The sequence below is a fragment of the Punica granatum genome, chromosome 3 (assembly GCF_007655135.1).
Source record: "Punica granatum isolate Tunisia-2019 chromosome 3, ASM765513v2, whole genome shotgun sequence".
NCBI lineage: Eukaryota > Viridiplantae > Streptophyta > Magnoliopsida > Myrtales > Lythraceae > Punica > Punica granatum.
The window spans coordinates 13,554,228-13,579,328 of NC_045129.1; the positions used below are offsets into that span (position 1 = coordinate 13,554,228).

The following is a 25,101-nucleotide window of genomic DNA, read 5'->3' on the forward strand; positions in this document are numbered from 1 at the left end:
TTAATCTAGAGAGTACCAGAGCCCCCATGGGTTGTGTCATTGATCGAATCTCTGGACCCCTCGGCTTTCTCACCGGAGACACAAAGGCATCAGATTAGTTCATCACTCAAGAAAATGGTGACAAAGCTATCAATCCAGACTATACCTTGTGGATCTTATACCGACTGTCTTGTCAAATCATGGATTGTAGGAACACTTTTTGAAGAGATCCTCAAACATCATGTTGATCTCAACACAGTCCGACCACTTCAAGCAAATTTCAATTGTCGTGAATTCAATTCGATCCGGTAGGATCTCGTATTAGAACTTGAGTTACCTATATTTTATTGCTCATGCTATATGTTGACTACCCATATAATTAATCTATTGAATATAGATAGAAAACATAATTATTTAAATTTAATCTTTATGCTACCAATATCATTAGAGATCTTAACAAGACCATGTACCCGCGCTACGAGCGCTTCAAAAGAAAGTACTAAATATATTTTTAAGGTACTTTAATTTCGTATTTTAATTTTTTCTTACCTTTTAGTTCTACAAGTAGGACAGGTATGTATCATCTAGTATTTAATTAAATAAAATAAATTTAATTTAATTGCAAGAATTATTCGAGAGAATGGAGACAAAGAGAAAGAAACAAGAGGTAGGAAATTGTCAGGAGAGAGAGGTAAAAGAGAGAGGAGGGAAGGGGGAAATATAGAGAAAAAAGTGGAGGTGCATTATCTACTTGAATTGACTCTATTGTTCATACGACCTGCATTATTTGACATGACATTACAACACAACATGAATACGACATAGAGTTAAGCGGATTTAGATTAAGGTCAAATGTGTTTCGTGTCTAAATCAGTCAAACTCGTTTAGGCACGATAAATACTTGTGTTTAAACGGATTTAACCATTGTAATCTGTTTAAACACAGTTAGACTAGTTTATATTATGTGTTATCGTGTTAATAAATTTGTTTCACATATTATATTAATTTATAGAAAAAAAATACACTAGAATCACCTAAATTTAATTATATAAATCACCAGTTTTTTGTGTTTTTAATATGTAATTAAAGTTAATAGTGTCATATCATGTAGGTATAATATGTACATAAACGTAATATTGTCATATCGTGTAGGTAAGTATACATAAATATTTAGACACGCTTAGTTAAACGGATTAGACATGTTGTGTCCGTGACAACCTGTAATTAAACGTGTCATGTCATGTTGGAGTTTAGAGCTTTCTGACACGGATCCGTTTAAACACGACACGACACATATTGCTACCCCTAATTATTCATAATCTAATGGCCTTAAATAAATGAAATTATTCGATCGGGGCAAAAATAGAAGGCGAAAGCTACACCGATAAGCCCTTCTCCAAGGTGATAACAATAAGATGAATGTCCACGCTGTGAGCGGGATTGAATAAACTAATACGATGCTATGAAATTTGAATTGGTATTATATTGAGATAAATTCTGATAGAATTTGCTAAAAAATTAAATTGCTATCATTTTTTAGGTAAAGAAATTGTCATAATTCAGGATTAAATAGGAAGTTAAGAGTTAATTGGAGAGAGGAGTGCTCAAATTTTGAGAGAGAGAGAGAAGAAAGAGGAAAAAGATGAAGAGAAAAGTAGAAGTGGGTGATTACTAGTTTAAATTTACTATTGTACCCATAATTTAATAGATGTTAATTAATCAAATATGTGGAATATAGGCAAAACGAGAAAATGAAAGCTACCCTTCTTAAATATAATAGTAATAGATATACTAGAATGTGTACAAATTATGAAAATATTTTGAAAATTGAATATTTTAAAAAATTACCTTGATGCTACGGGGGGTTGATATAAGGGAGGAAGAGACGAAAAGGAGGGAGGAAAAGAGTAAAAGGTGCAGAGTGGTTGCTTAAAGATGTGTAAATTGACAAATTTTCTTAAACTTTTTTCTCATTCAATGGCTTCAAACTTTCTAAAATTTTCTGAAAACTAAAGATTAGACCAAAGCCCGTGCTTGTCACTTTTTTGTAGTAGTATAGATGACTACATGTACATTAATGCCAAAATAATTTTTATCATTATTCTGATAATAATTATTACAATCAACCCACAGATATAACAAATAAATATCTAATTGAATGTTAATATAGTATCTGAAAAAGAAAATTGAATTGATTAAACGCATAGATTTAAAACAAGGTATCACAAGGTACTATTAACACGTGACCTGAGCTACTCGCAGAATTTGTAAAATTAAATTCATATTAAAGATGGTGTTATATAATCTATATTGCTTGTATCTATTTTTTGAAATGTGAATATGTTTGTTTTAGAATTTAACTAAATTATGTTAGTAACGAGGAGAATGACGAGTAAAAAAAGAAAAAGAATGTTTAGTGGCGGAACTTGTAGGAGGGAGGGAAGAGAGGAGAGAGGAAGATAGAAGAAGAAAAACAAAAGAGAAAAAGTGGGAGATGTGGGGTCGGTAATTACAAAAAATATATGGATTAATTATTTTATTCATATTTTAGTGGCTCATTTTTATTTTTATTTTTATTTTTATTTTTTGGTTATTTTTCATGGGCAATTTTGGAAACACAATGTTACACCACAAAGGGTCTTTTCAGTATAAAATAATATAGATAACATAATAAGAAAGATCAAAATTTAATATTTGATATAAAAGTATCGCAAAATAATACTTTTAAAAAAATGTATAAATCAAGTTTGAATAAAAAAAAAGTAAACTATATTTGGGTAAATCCATATCTTTTTTGTTCGGACTACAACCATCCTTTTTTGCCGGACAAATTCTTACAATTTCACTTGCTTACCACTACAAATTCCTTGATCCACCATAAGTCAGGCCCCCTTCTTTTGCCTTTAGCATCAACATAGTAAGGAAGCATTAACGATTCATGTGCTCTTCCCCTAATATCTCCGTTATTTTCCTTGTTTCCCCAAGAAAAATCGCGTCGGGTATATGGTTTCCCTACTTAGTTTTTTCCAGAGCACGAACTATTATGTCGGAGTCTATCTACGGACAGTTCCGACTAGTTGCCTTCACCTTATTATTTCTTCCTCATCTTCGGCATCTCATTCCTCCCTCCACCTTAAATCTGTGTCCTATCAAGGCTCAAGTAATTAAAGTGTTGCATATATATGTATGAATAGATGATAAGTCTTCGACCTCTTGGGAACACTTAGGTAGTGTTTGATTAGACTAAAAATTAAGTGCCATATTTTTAACTATTTAAAATGATAAGTGCTTAATCGATTAAGTAAAACTAAATATAAATTATTATTTTTTTGGAGAACGAGTAGATCTTGACCCATGTTATAAACGGATTTGGTTTGTTTAACGGAGTCGATAAAAACATTGAACCACGCATGATTGAAAAGAGTCCTAATTGTAATTGATCTCCCGTACCAAGTATGAGGATTCTCAATCTTTCAAACGTGAAATATATAAAAGGGAAAAAAAATTATGAAAAAATATCTCAACATTCACAAGTAATAGCAGTACAAGCCGAAATTAAGCGACAGGCAATGGACAGTTCACGATAGGGCTCACCACCAAAGATTGAATCTATGAAGCCAACTCCGAAAGATAGCATGTAAACAATGACACTGCATCCTGAAAATGGCTCGACCGTAGGTCTTCAGGGATCGGAGCACTGCATACAGTGTCGAAGCAGCTTAATTGAACATCTCGGTTCGGACCGTCAGAAATGTCCGCTATGAGCAAGCTAGATATCTCTTCAGCCATCTTCGAGTAAGCAACTCTGGAAATTAGAAAGCGAGGATATATCATCATGATGTTAATTAGGGAATTAGAGAACCATTTCGTATAACCCCCATCAGAGCAATACATATCATCGCGCTCAATTTCCATCTCTTTTAGTGGTCAATCGTTCAAAATCAAATATCAATCAGGAGCATCAAGCAGTGAAAAGGAATCGGCAAGAAGTACCTGGCATCAAGTGGTAGCCTATCACCCCAAACTTCCAGCGACTCGCTCAATTGACCAAGGAAATCTTTACAAACAGTATTTTTCTGATCAAGAGATTCCTGTGACAGATAATTGCAATAATTAATTTATCAGAACCTCGTTAAAACAAGCTACAAAACACCAGACTTGAACTGACTCGAGGACATTATAGCTAAAACACAGAACATTTACAGATCAGCTGACTAAGATAGGCGCACTATATTTGTGTTTCCTCCATGCATTGCACCGCAGCTCAACAAAATTTCAAACAATCATCCAAATTATACAAAAAGTTCTACATATGCAGGTACTACTTACAGGTTCACCCATACTGCTTTCCTCGTCGAGCAAAGAGCTTTTTATCGAGTAAAATGAAATGTAAATCCCTGCACCTAAGTCCCAGTTCTCAATTTCTGACTTGTAATCCTCCATCAAAGACACAAGTCTCCATATGTCAGAATGTTTTCCTGCAGAAACGAGAAAAACACGATCCATCAGATACAGATTGCAGCAAATTATATCTAATAAGAAACTTTGATGTTGAAAGATGCACAAAAATTCCACAAAAGGTAACTATCTTCGGGTGAAAAGCAACTGAAATTGTTGCATTCACAAAAAAGGGTCACTTATAATTAGTTGACTTACCTGACAAGAACAATGAGTGGGCAACTGATGTCACAAATATGGTATGAGCTTTCTGCCAATTGGAACATTCCATAAAGTGCTCCAAGGACTTCCAGACATCTCCATAATAATTGTAATAAATGGCCTGCATAACAATGTACGGTATGCCAATTAGCAAAAAGATGCAGAAATCCTCAGAGAAAAAGGACCTTGAGAGGGGTAGGTCAATAAAGTGCTATATCATACCATTGCCTCATGTAGCCAAGCTGATGGGACTCCTAAGTTCTCAATGAATTGCCGCTGTGAATCATCTGTGCTCCAGCATTCACAATATTGAAACAGAATTTCCCGCACTACTGTAGCCTGCAGATATGGACAATCTCCATGATAAGGCATATGAAGGACGACATAGATTGCCCAATGAATCTGCCCTAAGCATAGAAGTTGTGAAATTAGTCCCATGTCAAGAACATGAAGATCATTTGAGCTAATGGCACCAACTGCTTCCAACAATGCACGCTGATGCCAGATCATATGGCAGTCAAGTGGATCATTTGTTGAACAGAAGGAACTAAACATTCTCTTCAGAAAGCCAAAGTCGCCCCCTTGGTTAGCATGAAGGAGCATAAGATAATATGAGAAGTCGAACCGATCCTTGATACTCCAATCTATAGCATCTTTAGGGGATCCTTCATCGATGTACACCGGAAAAGGATATGGGGCCCTCCCATCATTGAGCTGACATTGATATGTTTTAAAAATTTCTGGCAATGATGTGTCAGGTGGTTGTTGATACCACATTAGTAATCCAAGGAATCTCTTCCAGTCAATTTTAACATCGCGTAGGGCACCATCAATGTTACCAGCAAGCAATTCATAGATCTTTATTCGACCCTTCTCGATGAAATTGAAGTCCAAGCCATTGATTCTCCAAAGATCAAGTTGTCGTGAGATATCAGAACGGTTTACTGAGGATCCACCTGCCTGACTCAGTAGGCAAGCCAACCTCACATCCCCTTTGGATACGGCTAGTTCCACTGCAGAGTCAAGCTGTCGCCCAGTAAGAAGCGAGAATAATTGTTCCAGATAATTGGACTCACTCAACGAGCTGACCTCAGTCTGTACACGGTCACAAACATACTCTCGCAACCAGTAGCTGAATTCAGCTCTTCGCATAAGAGGGAGTGCTTCAGGGTCAACTTCAGGTGAACCATCTTTCATATCCTCCATCACATCCTCCTCATTGTCAGCGCCCACAGATTTTGACTGACCGTTATGCTCCCTCTCTGAGAAAAGAACTTTAATCAACTCCCAGACCATTACTTGGTGCATCAAGACCAAACGAGTAGATGATGATAGACCAGGAACCTCCAGCTGTCTCTCAACAATATCCACATAGTTTCGGCATATATCTGATAGGATTACACGATCAGCAACCAGGCTCTGAAGCTTCAACTTGGAGGAACCAACTTCAACTTCTCTTGCTTCATGTTCTATTGCCTGGTGCAAGTTCAAAGGAGCATCAAAAGCCAGCTCAATGAGCTCTTTCCTCACTTTTTCATTCTCACCTCGAACTGCTTTATCAATCGCAACCTTCTCTAAAGTTATTACAGAAGATAATGCCTTGTTAGAACCACTGCTACCTACCGCTGCACCCGAGTGGACAAGGATGCCATTTGGTCCCCACCCAACCCGGAATGACCTACCCATAAATAGGCCTGAATCAACTACACAATGAGAATGGTATCCACTAACTGGGGTCTCACAGCTGACGTCCAAATTAAAACCTTCAGTCTTGGCTGCCTTCAAAGGTATGCCCTTGTTGTGTTGGGACAGGAGTATCGTTCCAGGAGGGCTGCTTTCGACACCGCCAGGCTTATACTCAAGCAGAGCCAACGAAGTCTTTCTCACAGAAGCTGAACCAGACTTTTGGCTCCTTTGAGCCGAATTCTGCAACGGAGATCTTGCATATCCTTTCGTAAAGTCAGACCTTTCCTGAGAATGTCTTTCGCCATAATACTCCAACTCTTCCTCCGCAGGGAACATCAACATTCTCATCTCTCTCATTCTCGCAGGGTCGAGACCGAGATGTGCAGGAAGAGAATGAGCAAGCTCAGGTCCATCAGGGCTTATCTGAGGTTCTTCATCAATATCAGACATCTCACCCCCATTCATCTCCTGAGCATGTTGTGCTGCAGGTATAGCATCCATGGTGATATCTTCCTCATCACTGTCACTCAGTCCAAATCTGCTAAAATGCTGCACCGAGAACTTCCACAGACCATAAGTTTGATCGTATTGAACAAAGGTGGCCCCCTGTCTTTCAGTTATCTCTCTCAATTTATCAACCACATCATTCAATTGCCCATCACCGGAATACGCCAATTGCATCTGTAAGACCAAAGTCACTTCAGCCGCCTTGTTGAGGCCCTGACCAACCACAGGCTTGGTACTTTCGTCTTCGTAAACAACTATTTCATTTCTGCCAAACTTCACTATCCGATTCAAATCCAACCATCTAACATCTGTTTCCCCCGAGAATTTTACGCATCCATAACCAAATCTGCCGACTGTGAAATCCCGAACCCGACTCAAATAACCGGGATCCTTACGTTCCCTCGCAGCTAGTTCCTCTGGGGAAGGCTGCATAAAATAGCCAGGCGACTCAAGAGTAGGAAAAGGAACCCCTGGCTCCATAACACTGGCTGGGGCAGGAAGAGAGCGCAGGCAATGGAGGCAGCTGCCCCCACTGACACTGGGGAGTTCCATGGAAGTCTACTCAGAATCAAAGCATTGACTCCCCCAACTAAATTGAAGCAATAGCAAGCGCCTCTCTCATGCTCAGACCATCGGATCAATCCACTCCGATTAGTCCTGAAATGCACAAATCGTAAAAACCCTAAAGAGAGAACTTTCACCTCTTTCACTTCAGCTGGGCAATGACCCAGCGTCTGCAGGGGCTGAAGGAGTTGAGTTGGGCTGCTGCTCAAAGTCCGCCGACAGCGCCAACAAGCAACGGCAAGGAGAAACTTCAAATGGTGAGAAGAATGGGAGGAAAGCGCGCCATGAAAGAGAAATCCGAAGCTCAGAAAGAGAGAGAGAGAGAGAGAGAGAGATGGCGAGGGTTCTGTTAGGGCTTTGCAGTCAGAGACGGGTTAACGGATCCTTCGACGGGGCTCCGTCTGCGTGATTTGATTGAGAAGACGACAGCGACGACGACGACTGCAAAGAAAGCGCGCGATGGTTGGGCGCTCTTTTGACTTTATGGGCTTGGGCCTGATTTGGGCCTTGTCTTCTGTAAGTTATTATGGAAAAAGAATCTTTCCACCCCCAGACTAGATATGAGGGCGGGAACTTTTATCACCAAACGGGAACGCGGGTGGTTTTGCAAACTTATCTATCTATACATTATATATATTAATTTTGGCTCCTCAACGAGAGCTCTCCATTCGTAAGATAAGAGACTTCCACGTAATCTTTTTGCTTCAATCCTCAGCTCAAGATGATCCGACTCTTTAAGTTCCCACAATTAATGCGCACATAAATACTTTAAAATGTTTTATTTATTTATTCACGTATTTTTTAAGAATAAACATTGAATTAGACCTTCAAAATCTTTTTTAATTACGACTTCTCAGTTCCACTTAATTAATTTATGAATGATTTCTAAATGCATAATCTTAGCGTTGATTGGAATCTATATATATTATGTAATTTAAACTCCTCCGAGAGTTCACGAGAACTATCCATTTAATTGATGAGGAGTTTTCGTTCGTAATCCTTAGCTTCTGGATGATTGGCCGTTCACATTCATTATACATTAATATATATCTAGATCTTTATCATTTTCATAATCAATTTTTTTTGAATTTGCACAATGTATTTATATATTAGATGTTTTCAAGGAGATTATTGATTTCAAATTTTTTGTTTTTACTAAATTCATAAAATACAATAATATCAATATAAAATAAAAATCACAAAAAAGTCTGCAAGCGGGTTACATAACTAGTATGGGTAATTTTTTTTTTCTTTTTTATCCTTAAGCCAAAATAATAGTCCCAAGGAGGAGTTTTAGGAGCATTTGCTGGGGAGTCAAAAGGAGAGAGGTGGTCAATTTTATCCTTATTTTTTTCTGATTGGCTTGATCAAATTTGATAAAGATAAAGTCAGAAACAGAAAGTGAGAGGAAAAGCCCTCACCTCTGGCTTTATGTAATAGTATAGTATAGATAAAATAATAGCCAATCCAAAAAGGCAAGAAATTAATATAAGTTGTTACTCTTTTAAAATGTGGAAAATTTTCACTAGATTCATGAGCGGTTGAATCCATATAAATCTCAAAATTTTTAGTTGATAGGTGGGTAAACTCAATCATGCATGTTATATCGTCAAGATTTTCATTCTGATTTTCCATTTTAGAACGCAATAACTCTCTAAATCTCTCCTTGCATAACTCTCAAGAACTAATTACGAACCGAACCTCCACTTCCGTGCTCAAACTTAACCATGGGGTGAGTTCCCTCTTCCACACTAGGGTGTGACGGGGGATGATTACAACAAGACAGGCTTTTTCTCCAACAATGTAGATTTTCATTTTCCACTTAACCATATATTTTCCAGAATCTTTTCAGTTTTGCCCTTGTGAATACATTGAGGAGGAGCACATGTGCGACATATTTTAATTCTATTATATAATTGCACCCGCTGAAAGAAAATCCAACCTCTGTTCGTCCAAGGCTCGCCATAGGTCTCGACCACATGGAGGGAGGTATTATGAGCAGCAAGGTACATCATTGTAGGTGGCTCGAGGGCTTATTCTAAGGTGGCAGATGGAGGAAAAATCCAGCCCAAAACAAGAAGCAATGGAAGGAATGCCATCCATCTTGGACCAGAATTGTGAATCCATTGAAAGCCCAACCAAAAAGGGGATAATAAAAGTTTGGGGAAATCCTCGGCCATTGGGATTAGGAACCTTCTATAAGTTAGGAGTAGAAATTTCTCCCTCATAGCGTAGGGATAAAAAGATTTTTTTTCCCCCAAAAAAAAAAACTTTTGAGCTGCGAGAAAAATACTGTTCCCCTAACCAATAAGGATTGATTCAAGGTTTTGACACATGTTTTCCTTAAGCAAGACTTTGAGTTCGAGTCTTATAAATGGATAAAATCCTTAATTATGAGAGTTTTACCTTAACTGACTGACTTGGTTCGAACTGGATTAGTCATGGCCTATTGAACTTCTAGATACCAGGATACCAAAAATATTGTTGCCCTTATACCTTCTCATTCCCCTTTGGACTCCATTTTTCAAAAAATAAAAAACATTTGTAAACCTATGAGTGATCTGCTTGTGTGTGTTAATGAGAATCATACCTTTCTATTGTCTAGTTGAACAAAAAGTTCATACCATGAAAATCTTAAATCACTTTCAATGAGATACGGAAGCAAGAGAAGGTCTATGGTACAATGAATTTCTTTTTTGTTTTTTATGAAATCGTTTCATTAACAGTTGGATTGCAATCATCCGTGAATAAATAAAAGTATTGTTGCATGGTAGAAATTTCTACATAGACAACTATTCGGTTATATGGTAGGTTCATGAACCTAATACAATAATAAAAATCCTACTATCTAACATTTTCTTTATTTATATATGTATGTATGTATGTAGGCCCTTTGGCACCCCTTCCTCAACGACTGTCGCCGTGGTTCAATCTTAGCCAATTCTAACCTAGGTTGATTCAAGTTAGGCTTGGAACTGCAGCAGATGTTGTAAGCAGTAGCAGAGGCCTTGGACCGCCGTGAGGTGATTTATAAATTTCATCCATATAGATAGAAAATTTGTTTCGATTTTCCGATCAAACGTTACAATTACTTTATGAATGTTCTCACGAAGGAAAATCCATCAGGAATCAGATACAATAAACGGGAAAAGTACTAAAATCTACTCACGACTATCTCATCAATTTGTAATCGTATCCCTAATTTCGATGAGTAAACATCAAGAAAAAGAGATTGTACGGATCGCAATCGAATCAACCATTGATGATCAATTTGTTTCCGACGGATAAAAGAAGGAAGAAAAATGATAGCCTTGTTTGCTTTTGGACTCATTTGCTTGCATGATTGTAACAAAGCACGCCATGGTTTCTTTTCCCTTTTCCACCAAAGTCCTCAGCCAACTTTGGGGCTAATTTCTATGGAGAAATTTGCATATTGGCAATTACTTTAACTAAACCCGATCTTCTTGTATAGACCATATCCGATCTTGTTGGCTTACGTTCCGGTTTCTTTTTTGACCATTAGTTTGTTGTGGCACTTCGATCTCAAAATTGACAAGTTATGCCATAAACTTAGTCCACAAATGTCAGCATTAAATCTTCCAAGCCGACTTTATTGGGCTCTTCGTATTCAGCCTTCAGATTAAAAATTTCAGTTGCATTCACCCAAAAAAAAATTGCGGTTGTGTCCACGCGATCTATCCAATGGTCAACGCAAAGTTGAAGACTCCTTCAAATGCCAATGTAGGAATAACTACCCTTCTCAAAACTTGCTATATATAGCGGGGGAAATTATTGGAAAGGAGAGAAAGAGAGACTACAGTAGAGTGACACACATCGTCGTCTGAAAATTTAAAGGTTTTGATCAGTTTGATACTCGTGATGAGATTATTCATGTTTCTTTATTAGATTTTTTATTTATTTTCTTGTATTAGATGCGTGAGTTTTTTTTATAATTGAAGAAAAAATTATTGGAAAGGGATGAAGTTGTCATGGTCTCAGCTATTGTGTGTGTATATATATATATATATATGTATATATATCCGTAATAAATGACATCCAATAAAATAATTTGCACACATAATTTTCATGCGACTGAAGATATTTTCCATATGAAGTGGCAGCTACTTGGGACATTGATACAATACAACTCCTCCGTATTCATCAAGGGGCAAACCTCTCTCGCCAAAATGCCTGTTCCATTCTCTAGAAGTTGAAGAAGGAATGATGTAATATGGACATTTTTCTATCAGTTCTTGATATCATACACATTATTAAAATAAGTAAAATAAAGAGAAGATACTACATGCGCAAAGTAATATCTCGTCGCATAGCGTGAGAAAACACCAATTAAATCACATGAAAAATGGGAATGAACATCAATCACTTGAGTAATTATCATAATTATTATTTCTAATTGAAAGAATCTCATCCGCTCTTCCTCAATGCATCCTTAATCTGTGGTATAGAACCATTTAAATTTTTTTCTGTGCATAGCAATCATCCTGGTCATGGAACCCAAAAGATTCTAAATATCATTTTCTTTATTGATTCTGTAATTATTTATTTTTCCCCTCCTTATCTCCTCATTAGCCAAAGAACCTCTCTTGTAATAGAAAAGGAAATCATCAATTAATATAAATTTGAAAGGTTGCAGTTAGACCTTATTATATAATTTGCTTCGGTAATCTAATGGTATAGGTGGTGTTGGAACAAGGGAATTCTTTCTTTCTTTCTTTTCTTTTTTTAATAAAAGGAACGAAGGGAATTTTTTTAATATAGGACGGCATGGCATGGCATGTGGGAGTGACCTAATCATACCCTGCAAGTAGGAAACACAGTGCTGCCCCTTGATGTGAACATCCTCGTCCTCTTGTTCTTTCATTTAAATTGCCTAATAAGATGTTATCAGATCCAAATTTGGTCAAACATAGCAACTGCTATCCTCCAAGATAATCCTAGAGGATAAGAGACGATAGAGAGAGTCGGTCGAGTCTACTATCGTCCTGATGAACTAAAGTTCGCTTTAGCACTGGACGAGCTACCCACATTTCCAATTTGATGTCAGCCCGGTGATATTATGAGAGTCGCCAGCACACCCTTAGACCTTCGCATCTAGGCCACTATGAACAAGGAAATGGTGCGAGGGTTATAAAAGTTAATCAGAGAAGAAAGGACTCGAGTAGGTCTGTGGGGCCTTCGCGTTCCGAGCCACTGACCGGGTTGGACCACAGAGAGAGTTGAGGTGGGGTGAGGGAGAGATTGTGGGCCTGAAAAATTACATCAAAAACATGGTTTCTATGGGGTGGCCATATGGGTCGGTTTCCTCTGATATAGCAAATTAACTCTAATGTGAAGCCACCATTGAACCCCACATCTTCATGTATCATATCCATACCCCCTGTCTAGTCCATAGATTCATTTCATTCTCAACCTGTTTTCAACTTCTTCTCCACTCGAACGTCACGTTTAAAGCTGTAGGAAAAATATATATTAAAACATATTTATCAATATAACGAGTTTTAGTACTTTCACTGATCTCTAACTATTCAATGCACTAGAGGCCTATAGTTTAAGCGGAAATTCTAACATAATTTTGAGCCATGGTGACATACTTGGTACATCAGTTCAAATGTTAGTACTTTTACTATTTGTGATGAATTATACCAAATACAATATTTCAATTTAGTATACTGAAAGTAGAAGTAACAAATACTTGTAGTAATTATAAGTACTAAAAGTACTAAATACTTGAACTAACATATTAAATACTTGAATTAACATGTTAAATACTTGAATTAAAAGTACTAATGTGTTACCATGACTTCCAGTCATGCTAAAAATACCCAAACTTCTAGTACGTCCAATCAATTTTATTTTTTTATGAAAATATGAGATATATGTAATGACTAATTCCTATTCAGAGGTGGCCTTATGTACCCACATTTCATGGACAAGGAAGGAGAGACTTGAGCACCCAGGTAAAAAGAGGAGAAAGAAAAATACCAATGTCGATTGATTCAAATAGTTCGGTATTTATTTTTCTTCAATAAAGTCTCGAGTTTGAGTATTATGAATAGAAAAAATTCACAATGAGAAAGTTTTACTTGTTAGTGGACTGATTCGATTTGAATGAATTAGTTGGGACCCAATTGAGGTATGTATGCGAGGGTTTATAAAGAAGAAAGAGAAGAAGAAAAATGGCAGAAAGGGGCAAAGACAAAAAGAGCCTTTGGTGGGATCCACAAAACATAACTTTGATCCGATGGCTTGAGGAGAAGGCCGCAAAACAGCTCCTATATATACACTCCTCTTCTACTTTTAACACGCAAAGCAGAAAAACAGAGAGAACACAGACCACTTCATTGATGCCCCACTAAATCTCCTAATTCCTTCCTCGAAAGCTCTCCAGAGTGCTCGGGACGTAGGGATGACGAGACCCCAACGGCGATATCGAGGCGTTCGGCAACGGCACTGGGGCTCCTGGGTCTCCGAGATTCGCCACCCTTTGCTGTAACGAACTCACCATGCTCCTTTGCTTGATGCTTTCTACATGTCATAACTTTGTCACTAAAGGGAAATGCTTTCTCCTTCTTTTCTTGGGGGTCGCAGGAAGACAAGAATATGGCTAGGAACTTTTGAGACGGCCGAAGATGCAGCACGGGCCTACGACGAGGCAGCGAGGCTAATGTGTGGCCCGAAAGCCCGGACCAACTTCCCTTACGACCCAAACGAGCTCCATTCCTCTTCCTCGAAGCTTCTCTCCGCGACCCTGACAGCGAAGTTGCATAAATGTCACACGGCGTCACTTCAGCTGACCAAGAAAACTTCTTCAGCTAATAAGGAGCCTAAGGAATCACATCACAGCAGCCCTCCGGGCTTTGCAAGGAGCGATGGTAGCGATGGGGGAGACAGGCCGGTCGTTATCCAATGGAATGAGATGAATTGGGATAGTTATAGTGAGGACGATAGTAGCTCGGGGTCGCATCAGCTTGTTAGGCCGCTCGAAGATGACCACATAGAGCAGATGATAGAGGAGCTGCTCGATTATGGGTCCGTCGAGCTCTGTTCTGCTGTCCCCAACATAGGTTAGAGCAATAACCCGTTTTGGTCGAGAGACCGACTCTCACATTAGAAGAATCAGAGGTGCTATCCGATGTAGTATAGGCCAAGGCCCCGCGGCGTCTCGCGATCAATGTAGCTTTCGTAACTACTTGCTAATTAATTAATGTAACTTCCTTCCTAATAAAATCCAACTTCTTGTATTTGCATAATCAGCGGATGCATCCTCCTAAGTTTGTTGGGCCTTCTCTTCCTATATTTTGATAGGATGTACATACTTATATATGTGTGTGTGTGTGTGTGTGTGTGTGTGTGTGTGGGTTAAGCAATTGGACAAATGGCATTTTACCTTAAAATTCTGCTATGTGATAATTGAGACTAAAGGAGATTAATAAAAATAATAGGACTGTGTAGGATCTTCTGACCATTTGAAAATCGACAGTCTTATCGATCAAAAAAAGAAAATCGATAGTCTCCTATTCATTGATCTATTTCGCGTTCCAACATCATATGAGTCTCTTTCAAGAATTACAACTTATCTAAAAATTTAAGCCTGGAAAATAAAGATGTGATAAGTTCACCTTTTGTCTACGAGAGACTTCGAAAAATTACAGCGAACTGATCTAAAAAATTAAGCCCGACAAATAAACACGTCCATTGTTCCACTGAATCTTGAATTTTAATTATAAGATTTAGAAAAAATTACATCACACCGCACAAAAAATTTTCGTATTTCACACTGCAACATAAAATAATAATAATAATAATTTCATGATACAACAGAAAAATATTATATTTTTTTCACCACACAGCATACCGTTGGTATTCCGTCAAAAAATGGACAGAATACTGACGTAAGCGACTTTTTTCTGAGGTAATTTTGTAGAAATGAAAACTTGAGGAACTTTAAACCAATTAAATAAAATTATTGAATTTCTTTATACAGTGGAGGGTTCGGGGGATTCCCCTGTTGGCCACCGAGCCCAAATATTATATTATTTTTGTTTTATTTAATTTATTTCAGGTCCCTCTAGTTGCCTTTCGTGTGAAAATATCTCAAAAAAGTTGTCACATCAGTATTCCATCTAATTTTTGACGAAATATCGACGAAATGCTGTACGGTGGAAAAAGAAATTTCATGCTATATCATGATTTTTTTTCTTTTGTGCTGCAATGTGAAATACGGAAAAATTCTGTGTTGTGTGATGTAATTTTTCCCATAAATTATTAAAGGCCAGTTCTCGGGTTTTTTTTTCCATACATTTTTTCATGGCTTGGAAACGCTGCCTTGTACCCACAAGAAAACCTGTGTGCATGAAACAGAGGACATAGATAAATGCAACCGCCAGCATGAATGGACCGGAACTGTTGATTAAAAGAGATTCATCATGTAGGAATTTTGTATGTTCCCATAAATAAATAAGTAAAAGAAATCACAATGTTAATCTACTATTTTCAATATTTGTATTAGTGACATTCATAATATGATGGGTCTCTTGTGTTTTGAATTTAAAGAGAAATTAACCAAGTAAATTTTGAATTTTCTCAAAACATTATGTTATATCTATGAATTAATTATTTCGCTTCTTTCTCACAAGATCCCAAATATCGAGTTCCGTCCCGAGGAGGATCGATGATCCGTTGTCACCAGCAAAAGTATGATTCTTTATGTCTTTTTTATGACTCCCTGGGCTGTGTAAGTCCAAAATGTGTTCAGTGATATGCCCGGTTCAATGTGAACAAGATTTCCAAAGTTGAAGGCAGTGAAGGAAGCAATTGTTTATATCTCAGTAGACATTCTTATTGTTTTCTCACTGGCTTTTTTAAAATATTGAACTTTCTTGAGGCACAATTGATCAAAATTCAAAATTCTTTTATATATGTGTATATATATATATATATAAAAGACGCACGTGAATCTAGTACAAAAAAAAATTGAGAACTTAATATAGAAGTACGAATAGTTTCATCACAAAAATCAAACATGAAACCTCCAAATTACCAGTCGAAATGAGTGCCAACTGTACTATACTATGTTGCTCAAAAACCTTTTTTTTTTAAAAATAAAAATTTAGTGATCCATATTTTTCCTTCCAGCGTAGAGATCCTTTAATTTCTCCGAAAGCAACAACTTTTTGACCCTTAGGGTTTACACTCATCTTCAATTGGTTCATCAAGGAACATAAACTCATGCTTTCTCAACTTTTCAATATGAGTAGATCGACTAATATACCAAGTTAATCACAATCCCGGCATGAGGGCCCCCCAAAAGAGTTGAGGGCTATGGTCAATTTCCTGCACTACTCAACCTTTTGTCGAGCTAAATGACCAATTACTATGTCTGATCAATCACACTGTATCAATTAGATGAGATTAAAACCCAAGACTAGCTTTGCTGCTGTAGCATGCAACCTTTCACCTGCTACAGATTTGTTCCTCCTTAACATGAATAATCATTATTGTTTTTTCATGTGGGAAAAAAAGAAAAATTATGATTTTTTTTAGTATAATATGATCATGGGAGTGGCTGTGGCTGTGGAATTTGTTAAATTTCTGTTGTTATCTCATGCCTCATGATCAGCCATCTAAATGAGGATTAATGTTTCTGTCTCCCACTTAATAATCAAAGACTAGAGTAATAATTTAATATGATTACCACTAAGCAAGTAAATTAATTAATGTTGGCATCAAATTGAGAGTCTGATCTTTTTAATCCAGATTAAGAATATTATTTGAATGAGTCCATGTATAAACAATTAGCAAAATCATTGCATGCCATCAGGCATCAAATGATCATTGATATACATTCCCTGAAAAAGAGGGGAAAAAAGAAGAAGAGCAAGCGAAGGAAGGGGAGCTAGGGGGAAAAAAAAAGCAGTCAAAATCAATTATAAGAATGATGAGAGAGCACATCAAGAGACATATAATCATGTCCATTTAGCCATGAAAGCCCCATCGTAGCACATATATCTTATTCATTTGAGTATTGCTCATCTACTTTAAATGAGTAATAACTAATCAAAATGCTTATAAATGAGAGTTTATGGACCCACCATGGAGTCAGTTTTTTACTTTCAAACATTCTGATTGGATATTACATAATCAAGTGACTGATTAATACTCGCCAAATATTTGTCCATATCTCATGTTATAAGGTCGGATCTGGGCCATCATTTGGATTAGATACCAGGGAATTATTGAGTATTCTCATGCACATTCTGCCTTTACATACAGACACATATATATGTATGTATATATGTATATGAAAACAAAAATAGGAAAAGCACCACACTTCTTCTCTATTATGTTGAATCACATCGCTATAGCTGATCCTCTCATCAGTTGCACTTAATAAGCACATCAAGAGGGACATTTTCCTATGAAACTGAACCAGCATGCCCCTGGAATTTTCGTTACGAGAGTGTTGTTTGGTATTTATCTTGTTCCGCCTTGACGGGGAAGTTTAATTTGATCCTTTGATGCACGAAATTGTATAGACTGCGTGAATGTTAACACAAGATTGAATTGAATTGGCCCTGATAATTTTTCATCAGGATTAATTCTCCTTTTCCGGTTTCCATCGTTAATTAGAAAACTTTATTTGATCCCTTGATTCATAGAACTGCAAAATGAACCCGTATGTATATCATGCACGATGCACGGTCTAACATGAGGAACTGCATCAGGATCCATAACTTCCCGATGGTTTTTCATTTTGCAAGATATGATGTTTGGTGCCTGTCGAGTTCCACCTACCTTGAATATTCGATTTGATCCATTTGTTTCTCGGTTGTTCCTCCTGCTGATCTCTCTCTGCCCATAACCCTCTGGAGTGGACCACCACATTGTTAATCCACATGAAAGAGTTGGATCCATTTGCATGCATGTTACATTGCACATGGTCAATCTACGTTCATTTTTAGAGTAATTATGTGCCCATTCATGGCACGTTCTTATTATGTGGCTCAGAACCATCCAAGACTACGGCATGCATATTCGCGAAAGAGACATGTTTTTTCTTGCCGGGATGGTGAATGGCCAAGTCCTCTTCATCTCTTTCACTGCAGATCAAGAAAGTGAAAAAGTAATAATTCCGTGTAACTAATCATTGGATCGTGTCGGATTTGGTTCGCGATTGGGAGCTACTGATGGAAAGCCACTGAAAAGAAACTATTGAAACATAAATGATTGATTCCAGAAACAGTCGTTAAATTATTGAGTTGAAATTGTTATTCCTTTTAAGACTTATGAAACTTAAATGGACGTAAAAAAAAATTTCACATTTACAACCGTCAAATATAACAAGATTTAATCACTACTATATTTATAAAATCCTCTGGCAAATAGTGATCGATCATGCCCAAAACATAGTTAGAAATTTCTTAAGGGGGCCGCCCATCGGCCTTCAAGAAACACCTGGAGACTATCACATTTTCTCCTGGAAAGACAAATCTTTCTGTCTCTTCCTAGCTAGTCTATGATTCCCTAGCTCATTCTTGATTATATTCGGTTGCAATGAAGGCCAATAAGCCTAGTACAATTAAATGAAATGTTTCTTGATTATTTTTGTCTCTATTTCTTTTGGGCAATTAGTATAAAGAAGACAAACTTGCACGTTGTGCGGTGTCCAGGGATCAAATGGGCCAGAATTTACGTAACTTGTCTTAATCCACCTGCAATGAAGCAAACCATCAACGTGAAATGGGCAAGAATTGGTGACATAGTACAGAGACGGTTGGCTTGACCTCAGAACTCATCCTCTCTCGTTACAAACACCAAAATGAAAGCCTCAAAAGTTACATCAATTCAGATGCTGCATATGTAGGACTCATCCACAGATTAGATGACAAACACAACAACAAAACATTGGGAATCTGAGATATCAAGAAGATTTGTTGTCCTTTCAGAAATTCTTGGAGTTCCCAGCAGAAGAATCGGATCGAACACGCATGTTTTCCCTTTTAGCAAATGGAAACAAGAGCAAATGTTCTATTTCGAAGAGTCCATGTTGTCCAGATTGTTTGTATGCTGTTGAGTTCTTTTGTCGCGCTTTCTACGAATGAACAACATGTTCTAAACTACAAAACTTTGGAAAAGCCACCGGCATCTATGCTGAAAGACTGGTCTTGTTGGATCAGATGGCAGATGGGTTTATTATTCATTACTTAATATAAAATTACTGAACTTTTATTGGATATCCGGTGACAAAAGTTGTAACGTTTGATTTCTGGCACTCATGCCAAACTCGAGCCAACAATATGTCACTTGGTGATAAACATAGATAACCACGATCGGTTAAAACAAGAAACCATGCCAAAAGGGTTATGCATGTACGAAACTGTGATTATGATTTGCAGCATTTGCCTCCGGGATATTATCCACCATCCCGGATAGACAAGATATCCAATACTGAACCTCTCATCCTGACCTTCAATCCTTGAAACTCTATATATACATAGTTCCAAATCTCTCATTCTGTGTCTGTTTCGATCTTGATCATTGACAATTGAGGGAGCAATTAATGGCTCGATCACGCTGGCTCTGCACGAACAGCTCGAAGAACATGCTTGTCAAGATTGTTCACCCTGGTGGACACGTGGAGCTCCATGATAGGCCAGTCCTGGCTGCTGAGATCATGCTCCGGAACCCGAGATGCTGCGTGGCCTACCCTCACGTCTTCCAGCAGCCATGGGCCATTGTTGCCCCTGACACCACCCTAGTACTCGGGCAGAAGTTCTACGTCGTCCCTCTCAGCACAGTCAGGAAGCTACAACGCCTCTCACTGAAGTACTCTCCCTCTGCTTCTCCCTCGTCCACTTCCCCGTCTCCATCTCCTGTCTACAATTTCGCGACTGAGGAAACACCAAAGAACGAGGGAGGGGAACACGAAATAGTATGCACATGTTGGTTTTTCCTAAACAAAGGAACATATGCTTGTGTAAAACAGGAGGAGGAGGAGGAGGAGGAGGAGGGACAGAACATGGGTTCGAGATCGAGTCCTAGGAAAAGGATTCAGAGGGAAAATGATGGTAAGGAGTGCTTCTCCAAGGACAACTGTTTTGTTGCCCTGCTTGCTGGGATGAGAGCCAAAACCGACTCAGGGAATCTGAGTGAAGAATCTAGGTCGATAGGAACCTACCAAGGAACTTCCGAGACGAGGGAGCTCGTGAGACAGAATAGGTCAAGGTATGCCTCAAGAAGGGGGACGAGGGGGTCTATCAGGAGGCTAATGTCTTTACAACACTGGCAACCTCGTCTAGGTAGTATTAACGAAGAATAGCACCAACGAATAGCAGAAGCTGTGCGCTCGAATCCCAAGGATCATAGAGCATGTTTGCTAAGAAAAAATTGAATAGCGGGCAATTCGATTAGTCTATGCTACAATACGAATGTTATCCATGGTGATTTCATTCTTCTAGTTTCTCTCTCTGTTCCTTTCCATCAAGCAAGGTGAAACAACTTAACAGGATACATGAGACCATTTAACAATTAGTTGGGTACATATTCTGCTTAGCAGTTCTTATTTAATTCCGAGTATCATGAATCAGGTATAGTATGTCTCTCTGATCCAAACAGGAAGTGTGCAATTTAATATTAGCTTTCACCAATAGAGTTATAGCGATCTGAGTCAGTTGGCTATCGGATAATTTACAGACTGCATAGAACGAAGACCCTGTTCACGATACACAAAGAAGCAAAACATCTTGACTCAGTCACTAACATTTACAAGTATAAGCAGAAATCACTGCATCCAAGTCCTCCTTTGAGAAAAGCAATCAAATAAATTGCCGACCCGGAATTGACGAATTAAGCATCGCCCGGAGTGAGAGAATTTCGGGGTTCAAGTCAGACTTGGGTTTGCAGGTTCTGATACTCGTAGAGACCCTCCTAGCTCAATTGGAACGAGGGGTATGAGAGAGTGAAGGACATCAGTTATCAATGGCCTGTAACTCGGCTCTGGTTGAATACAGAGAACCGCAACGGCAGCAACCTGTCGAGACAATATAAAATTCAGAAACGAGCACAAGAAGAAAATTAGAGACGAATTCGAAATAAGGGCCTTTTCGATCTTCTAGACCTGATATAAGTGCTTCAGATCCATTGAGTCTCTGATTACAGGATCGACAATATTGGGAAGCTTTGACCGATCAGTTAGCTGAGGGGTCGCCTGCAAATTATTAGGGCATGTCTTTAAGAATTTTAAGTTTGAAAATGACCAGAATAAGTAAAATGATCTACTGAAAGAACTTTTGTGGGCCAAGTACAAGGAAAACATACATACCCATGTGACTAGAGATTGGTTTTGAGCTGTTGTGATTTTCTCCACTGGGTTTCTTCCCATCAGAAGCTCAAGAAGGATGACTCCGAAATAATACACGTCACTTTTATCCGTCAATTTCCCTTATAAGATAGAATTTAACTATTTACTTTTCAATAATAAAATCTAGTCTCACTTATTGACAGATCATGAGATGAAGAGTTAAGATCTTATTCAAAGGAATTAGCCAGGAAAAAGAAAACAAATTAGTATAACAAATGGTTAAGCTGATATTAAAACTACAAATGACCGAGTGATAAGAGAGAGAAATTCAAGCATACCGTCCAATAAGTATTCCGGGGCTAGGCCACCCAATGCTCCAACAATCTCCACGTTGCTTTTATTATGAGTACCCGAGGTTGTAGCAAGCCCAAAGTCGGAAATCTGAAGGGGAAAACAATCTGTTTTAGAAAATAATCAAGCAGAGAAGGAATACAACATAGGAACTTGTATCTACCTTTGCATTGAAGTTTGCATCAAGAAGAATGCTCGATGATTTGAGATTTCGGTGCACGACTGGAGGATTGCAACGTTCGTGAAGAAATTCCAATCCTCTACACAATAAAAAATCAATAGATCAGGGATTGATATTCACAGACAGAAGGAAATGACATTGTGACACAGTATCACAACAGCAAAAGATGAATTTACCGAGCTACATCAACGGCGATTTTCATTCGGACTTGCCACGTTAAAGCCAAACCATTTGTGGGCCCTGCATAAATCCATTAGATATAAAGCAGTCATCTAATGGTGAAAAATGCAGTTAAAATTGTCCTTCGAGTAATGAATTCCATACTCCATACCATGCAATTGACTTTCCAAAGAACCGTTCTGCATTGTTTCGTACACGAGAAATCTCGTCTCCCCATGAATGCAGCAACCCAAAAGAGAGATTACATTCTGATGGTGGATTTTACCCAACCAGTTCACTTCAACCTGTTGTTATGATTGAATTAAACTGCATTATTTGCAAGGGAAGGGAGAAAATTACATTGAGAAATTCTAATCACTTTTAAGGCAGAACATTACCTCGAATTGTCTTTCAGTGTCCTGAGCATCAGCAGCATCTAATCTCTTTACGACAGCATGTAACTTTTCATTGAAACAAGCCCTGTAAAGTCGTCCCCCATCTGCTTCACCCAAGAGATTGCTCTCGTGGAAGTTATTTGTAGCAGCTTCCAGCATTAGATACTCGAAAACAGCAAGAGAGCCCTTTTTGTCAGTAACAGCGGAGAAATCGAACTTATTTGTAACCGGGTTCAACTGAAGCCCTCTTGACAGACCTTCACATGAAAAGAATTGCACGAATCAGCTCACACAAGAAAACATCCTCGATTTGGAAACAAGAAAACAAAAACTTCAACTATCGAGGAAGGCAAAGATACCTGTGCTCATGGCTCTTTTCTTGTCAGTGTTCTTTCTGTTCTTATGCCTGTAGATCCAAAAGAGGAGAAGAGCAACCAAGATTCCAGCGAGAATGGTTGAAGCAACAATGAGAGCTATTAGGATTTTGCTATTGAGATCCTGATGGTGCACTACTCTCGCTCCGCCCACCCCTGCTTCAATTAACAAGGAAATTATAATGAAACATGCAAATAATCGATCCCACAAAGCTTCTGAGGAGGACACAATCAAACTTATGAGGACCAAAGAACTAGCAAAATTGGCTGTTCACAGCTGAGGAACTTGCAGTATCCGCGCATCAAAGTCAATCAGTGAAGTTCAAGCAGTAATTATCTTCCACCGACAAGATGCAGATTTTAGAGGAAACAAAAGGTTCTCTAGGAGGTCAATATAACAAAAAAAAGAAGTGTCTTTCTGGTTCTGTCCGGGAAAGCACTCATCACTGTACAGACCACGAATTTCAATAATTTAACTCAGTTGTATATGTTCAGGCCAAAGTTCAGAGTTTCAGGCGCACACACACATCCACGAACACATCATTAAAACTTCCAAGAATCCTCCCATTTCCTGCGCAATTGTCCGGCATTAGCAGAAGGAACCCAGAATTTCGCGAAAGAAAGATGGAACCCCCCATTACACTTTCAGCAGGCAGAGACGGCACAGGCTTCAACAGACATATATCATCTCTCTATAGCAAAGTTTCGATTTTTACGGCTCCAGACACGAAATCTCAGCAGCCCAATCTAGAAAATAAGCCAACAAAGAGCTTAAAAGACAGACATGAATGAAGTGTGGCGGTACCTACCTGGAGATTGGGCTTCCATTTCTGCAGAGACTTGGGAAATGGGTATCACCTGGGAATGAAGGAGAGGCCTGGAAATGGAGAAAACAGCAGGCTCTGCCCTGGCATTGACGAGAATCATAATGGCTGGGAGCAATGAGGTCCTTGCTGCCCACATGGGCAGGGAGAGCCCAAGGACATTCATGTCCCTTTCCCCTTTACCAAGTACAGAGAGAGAAAAGTAAAGAGCTCAACAGCAGCAGAAAAGAAAGTAGACGGTTGAGAGAGAGAGAGAGAGAGAGAGAGAGAGAGTTCTTCCTCGACATGAAACCTCTTTCTTTCTCTCTCACTTTTGCTTTTGATGGATTTTGTGGAGATTGGTTTAAACTTTGAATCTATCTTCGGTTTGTAATTGCAGAAGCGGACAAACGAACTGTTGCAGGAAAACCAAGGAACTACTTTTTTCTTTTTTTTCTTTTAAATCTCCATTTTCGATGATGCTATCTTCACCCGTCGTAATGAAATATCAATAAAATTACGATAAAAAAAAAAGCAATGGTCTTATTATATCACATAGGTAAGTAAACCATGATTTGAGAAAAAAAAAGTAAATCATGAATTTATATAATAAAATAATTTTTAAAATTTTTTTCACTAAGTCATTACAAAAGATATCTACTTTTTTTATCTCCTGTGTACGATAAAACGTAGTTTTTCACATAATATATATCTTTTATTTTTTTTGTTTCTTTTTCTACTAAATATTTTTTTTCATTTTTATTTAAGTGTAGATCGAGATCATGACGTTAAAGCTATATAAAATAATCGACACTCATATCTATCTGTATAAGTTATAACCTACTTTTAACTCATCTGAGAGATGCGAACTGTGAACTGAACTAGTAATTTTAAACTTGCTTTGAATGTCAGCTTTTAGTGAACCGTATGTATCTGTGACTTGTGTTGAGGGCACCAATTTTATGCATAATTTATTTACTTGTTTAAGAAAAACAAATCTCTTCTTCCACTAAATTTAGTTCCATAATGAAATGTTCACACAAAAAAAGCTTCAAATAACTAGAAAATTATAATCTTGAAACAAATTTAGGCGTCATTTGATTTTGGAGTAATTTTTTTATTC

The 25,101-nt window shown here is 38.0% G+C and overlaps 3 protein-coding genes across 3 annotated transcripts; 1 reads left to right on the forward strand and 2 right to left on the reverse strand.

The window, feature by feature from the left end:
* Nucleotides 1-3,390: 3,390 nt before the first annotated feature.
* On the reverse strand, nucleotides 3,391-7,777 carry LOC116200041 (nuclear pore complex protein NUP96). The gene is made up of 5 exons (XM_031530706.1): nucleotides 4,861-7,777; nucleotides 4,636-4,759; nucleotides 4,309-4,457; nucleotides 3,973-4,070; nucleotides 3,391-3,784 (listed from the first exon to the last, which is right to left on the reverse strand). Exons 1-5 carry the CDS (start codon nucleotides 7,381-7,383, stop codon nucleotides 3,589-3,591), a joined length of 3,090 nt encoding a protein of 1,029 aa, XP_031386566.1. The 5' UTR covers nucleotides 7,384-7,777; the 3' UTR covers nucleotides 3,391-3,588.
* Nucleotides 7,778-13,708: 5,931 nt separating this feature from the next.
* Nucleotides 13,709-14,666, forward strand: LOC116200958 (ethylene-responsive transcription factor ERF003-like). Its single transcript, XM_031531981.1, has 2 exons — nucleotides 13,709-13,905; nucleotides 14,005-14,666. The coding sequence occupies exons 1-2, from the start codon at nucleotides 13,823-13,825 to the stop codon at nucleotides 14,483-14,485; spliced, it is 564 nt and encodes a 187-aa protein (XP_031387841.1). The 5' UTR covers nucleotides 13,709-13,822; the 3' UTR covers nucleotides 14,486-14,666.
* A 6,352-nt stretch (nucleotides 14,667-21,018) lies between these two features.
* LOC116200957 (probable receptor-like protein kinase At1g80640) lies at nucleotides 21,019-24,309 on the reverse strand. The gene is made up of 10 exons (XM_031531980.1): nucleotides 23,985-24,309; nucleotides 23,161-23,331; nucleotides 22,805-23,058; nucleotides 22,579-22,711; nucleotides 22,424-22,487; nucleotides 22,230-22,326; nucleotides 22,054-22,156; nucleotides 21,737-21,855; nucleotides 21,533-21,622; nucleotides 21,019-21,445 (listed from the first exon to the last, which is right to left on the reverse strand). Exons 1-10 carry the CDS (start codon nucleotides 24,163-24,165, stop codon nucleotides 21,296-21,298), a joined length of 1,362 nt encoding a protein of 453 aa, XP_031387840.1. The 5' UTR covers nucleotides 24,166-24,309; the 3' UTR covers nucleotides 21,019-21,295.
* Between the last annotated feature and the right edge of the window lie 792 nt (nucleotides 24,310-25,101).

What these genes read in the sequence shown, in the direction of transcription:
- LOC116200958 (XM_031531981.1), top strand. Translation starts at nt 13,823, where the DNA reads ATGACGAGACCCCAACGGCGATATCGAGGCGTTCGGCAACGGCACTGG. An exon ending in GAGATTCGCCACCCTTTGCT is followed by an intron (nt 13,906 to 14,004) that starts GTAACGAACTCA and finishes TGGGGGTCGCAG; the next exon opens with GAAGACAAGAATATGGCTAG.
- LOC116200957 (XM_031531980.1), bottom strand. Translation starts at nt 24,165, where the DNA reads ATGAATGTCCTTGGGCTCTCCCTGCCCATGTGGGCAGCAAGGACCTCA. An exon ending in AATGGAAGCCCAATCTCCAG is followed by an intron (nt 23,332 to 23,984) that starts GTAGGTACCGCC and finishes TAATTGAAGCAG; the next exon opens with GGGTGGGCGGAGCGAGAGTA. An exon ending in ATCGCCGTTGATGTAGCTCG is followed by an intron (nt 22,327 to 22,423) that starts GTAAATTCATCT and finishes TTTATTGTGTAG; the next exon opens with AGGATTGGAATTTCTTCACG.
- LOC116200041 (XM_031530706.1), bottom strand. Translation starts at nt 7,383, where the DNA reads ATGGAACTCCCCAGTGTCAGTGGGGGCAGCTGCCTCCATTGCCTGCGC. An exon ending in AAAGCAGTATGGGTGAACCT is followed by an intron (nt 4,071 to 4,308) that starts GTAAGTAGTACC and finishes TATCTGTCACAG; the next exon opens with GAATCTCTTGATCAGAAAAA. An exon ending in AGGCTACCACTTGATGCCAG is followed by an intron (nt 3,785 to 3,972) that starts GTACTTCTTGCC and finishes TCTAATTTCCAG; the next exon opens with AGTTGCTTACTCGAAGATGG.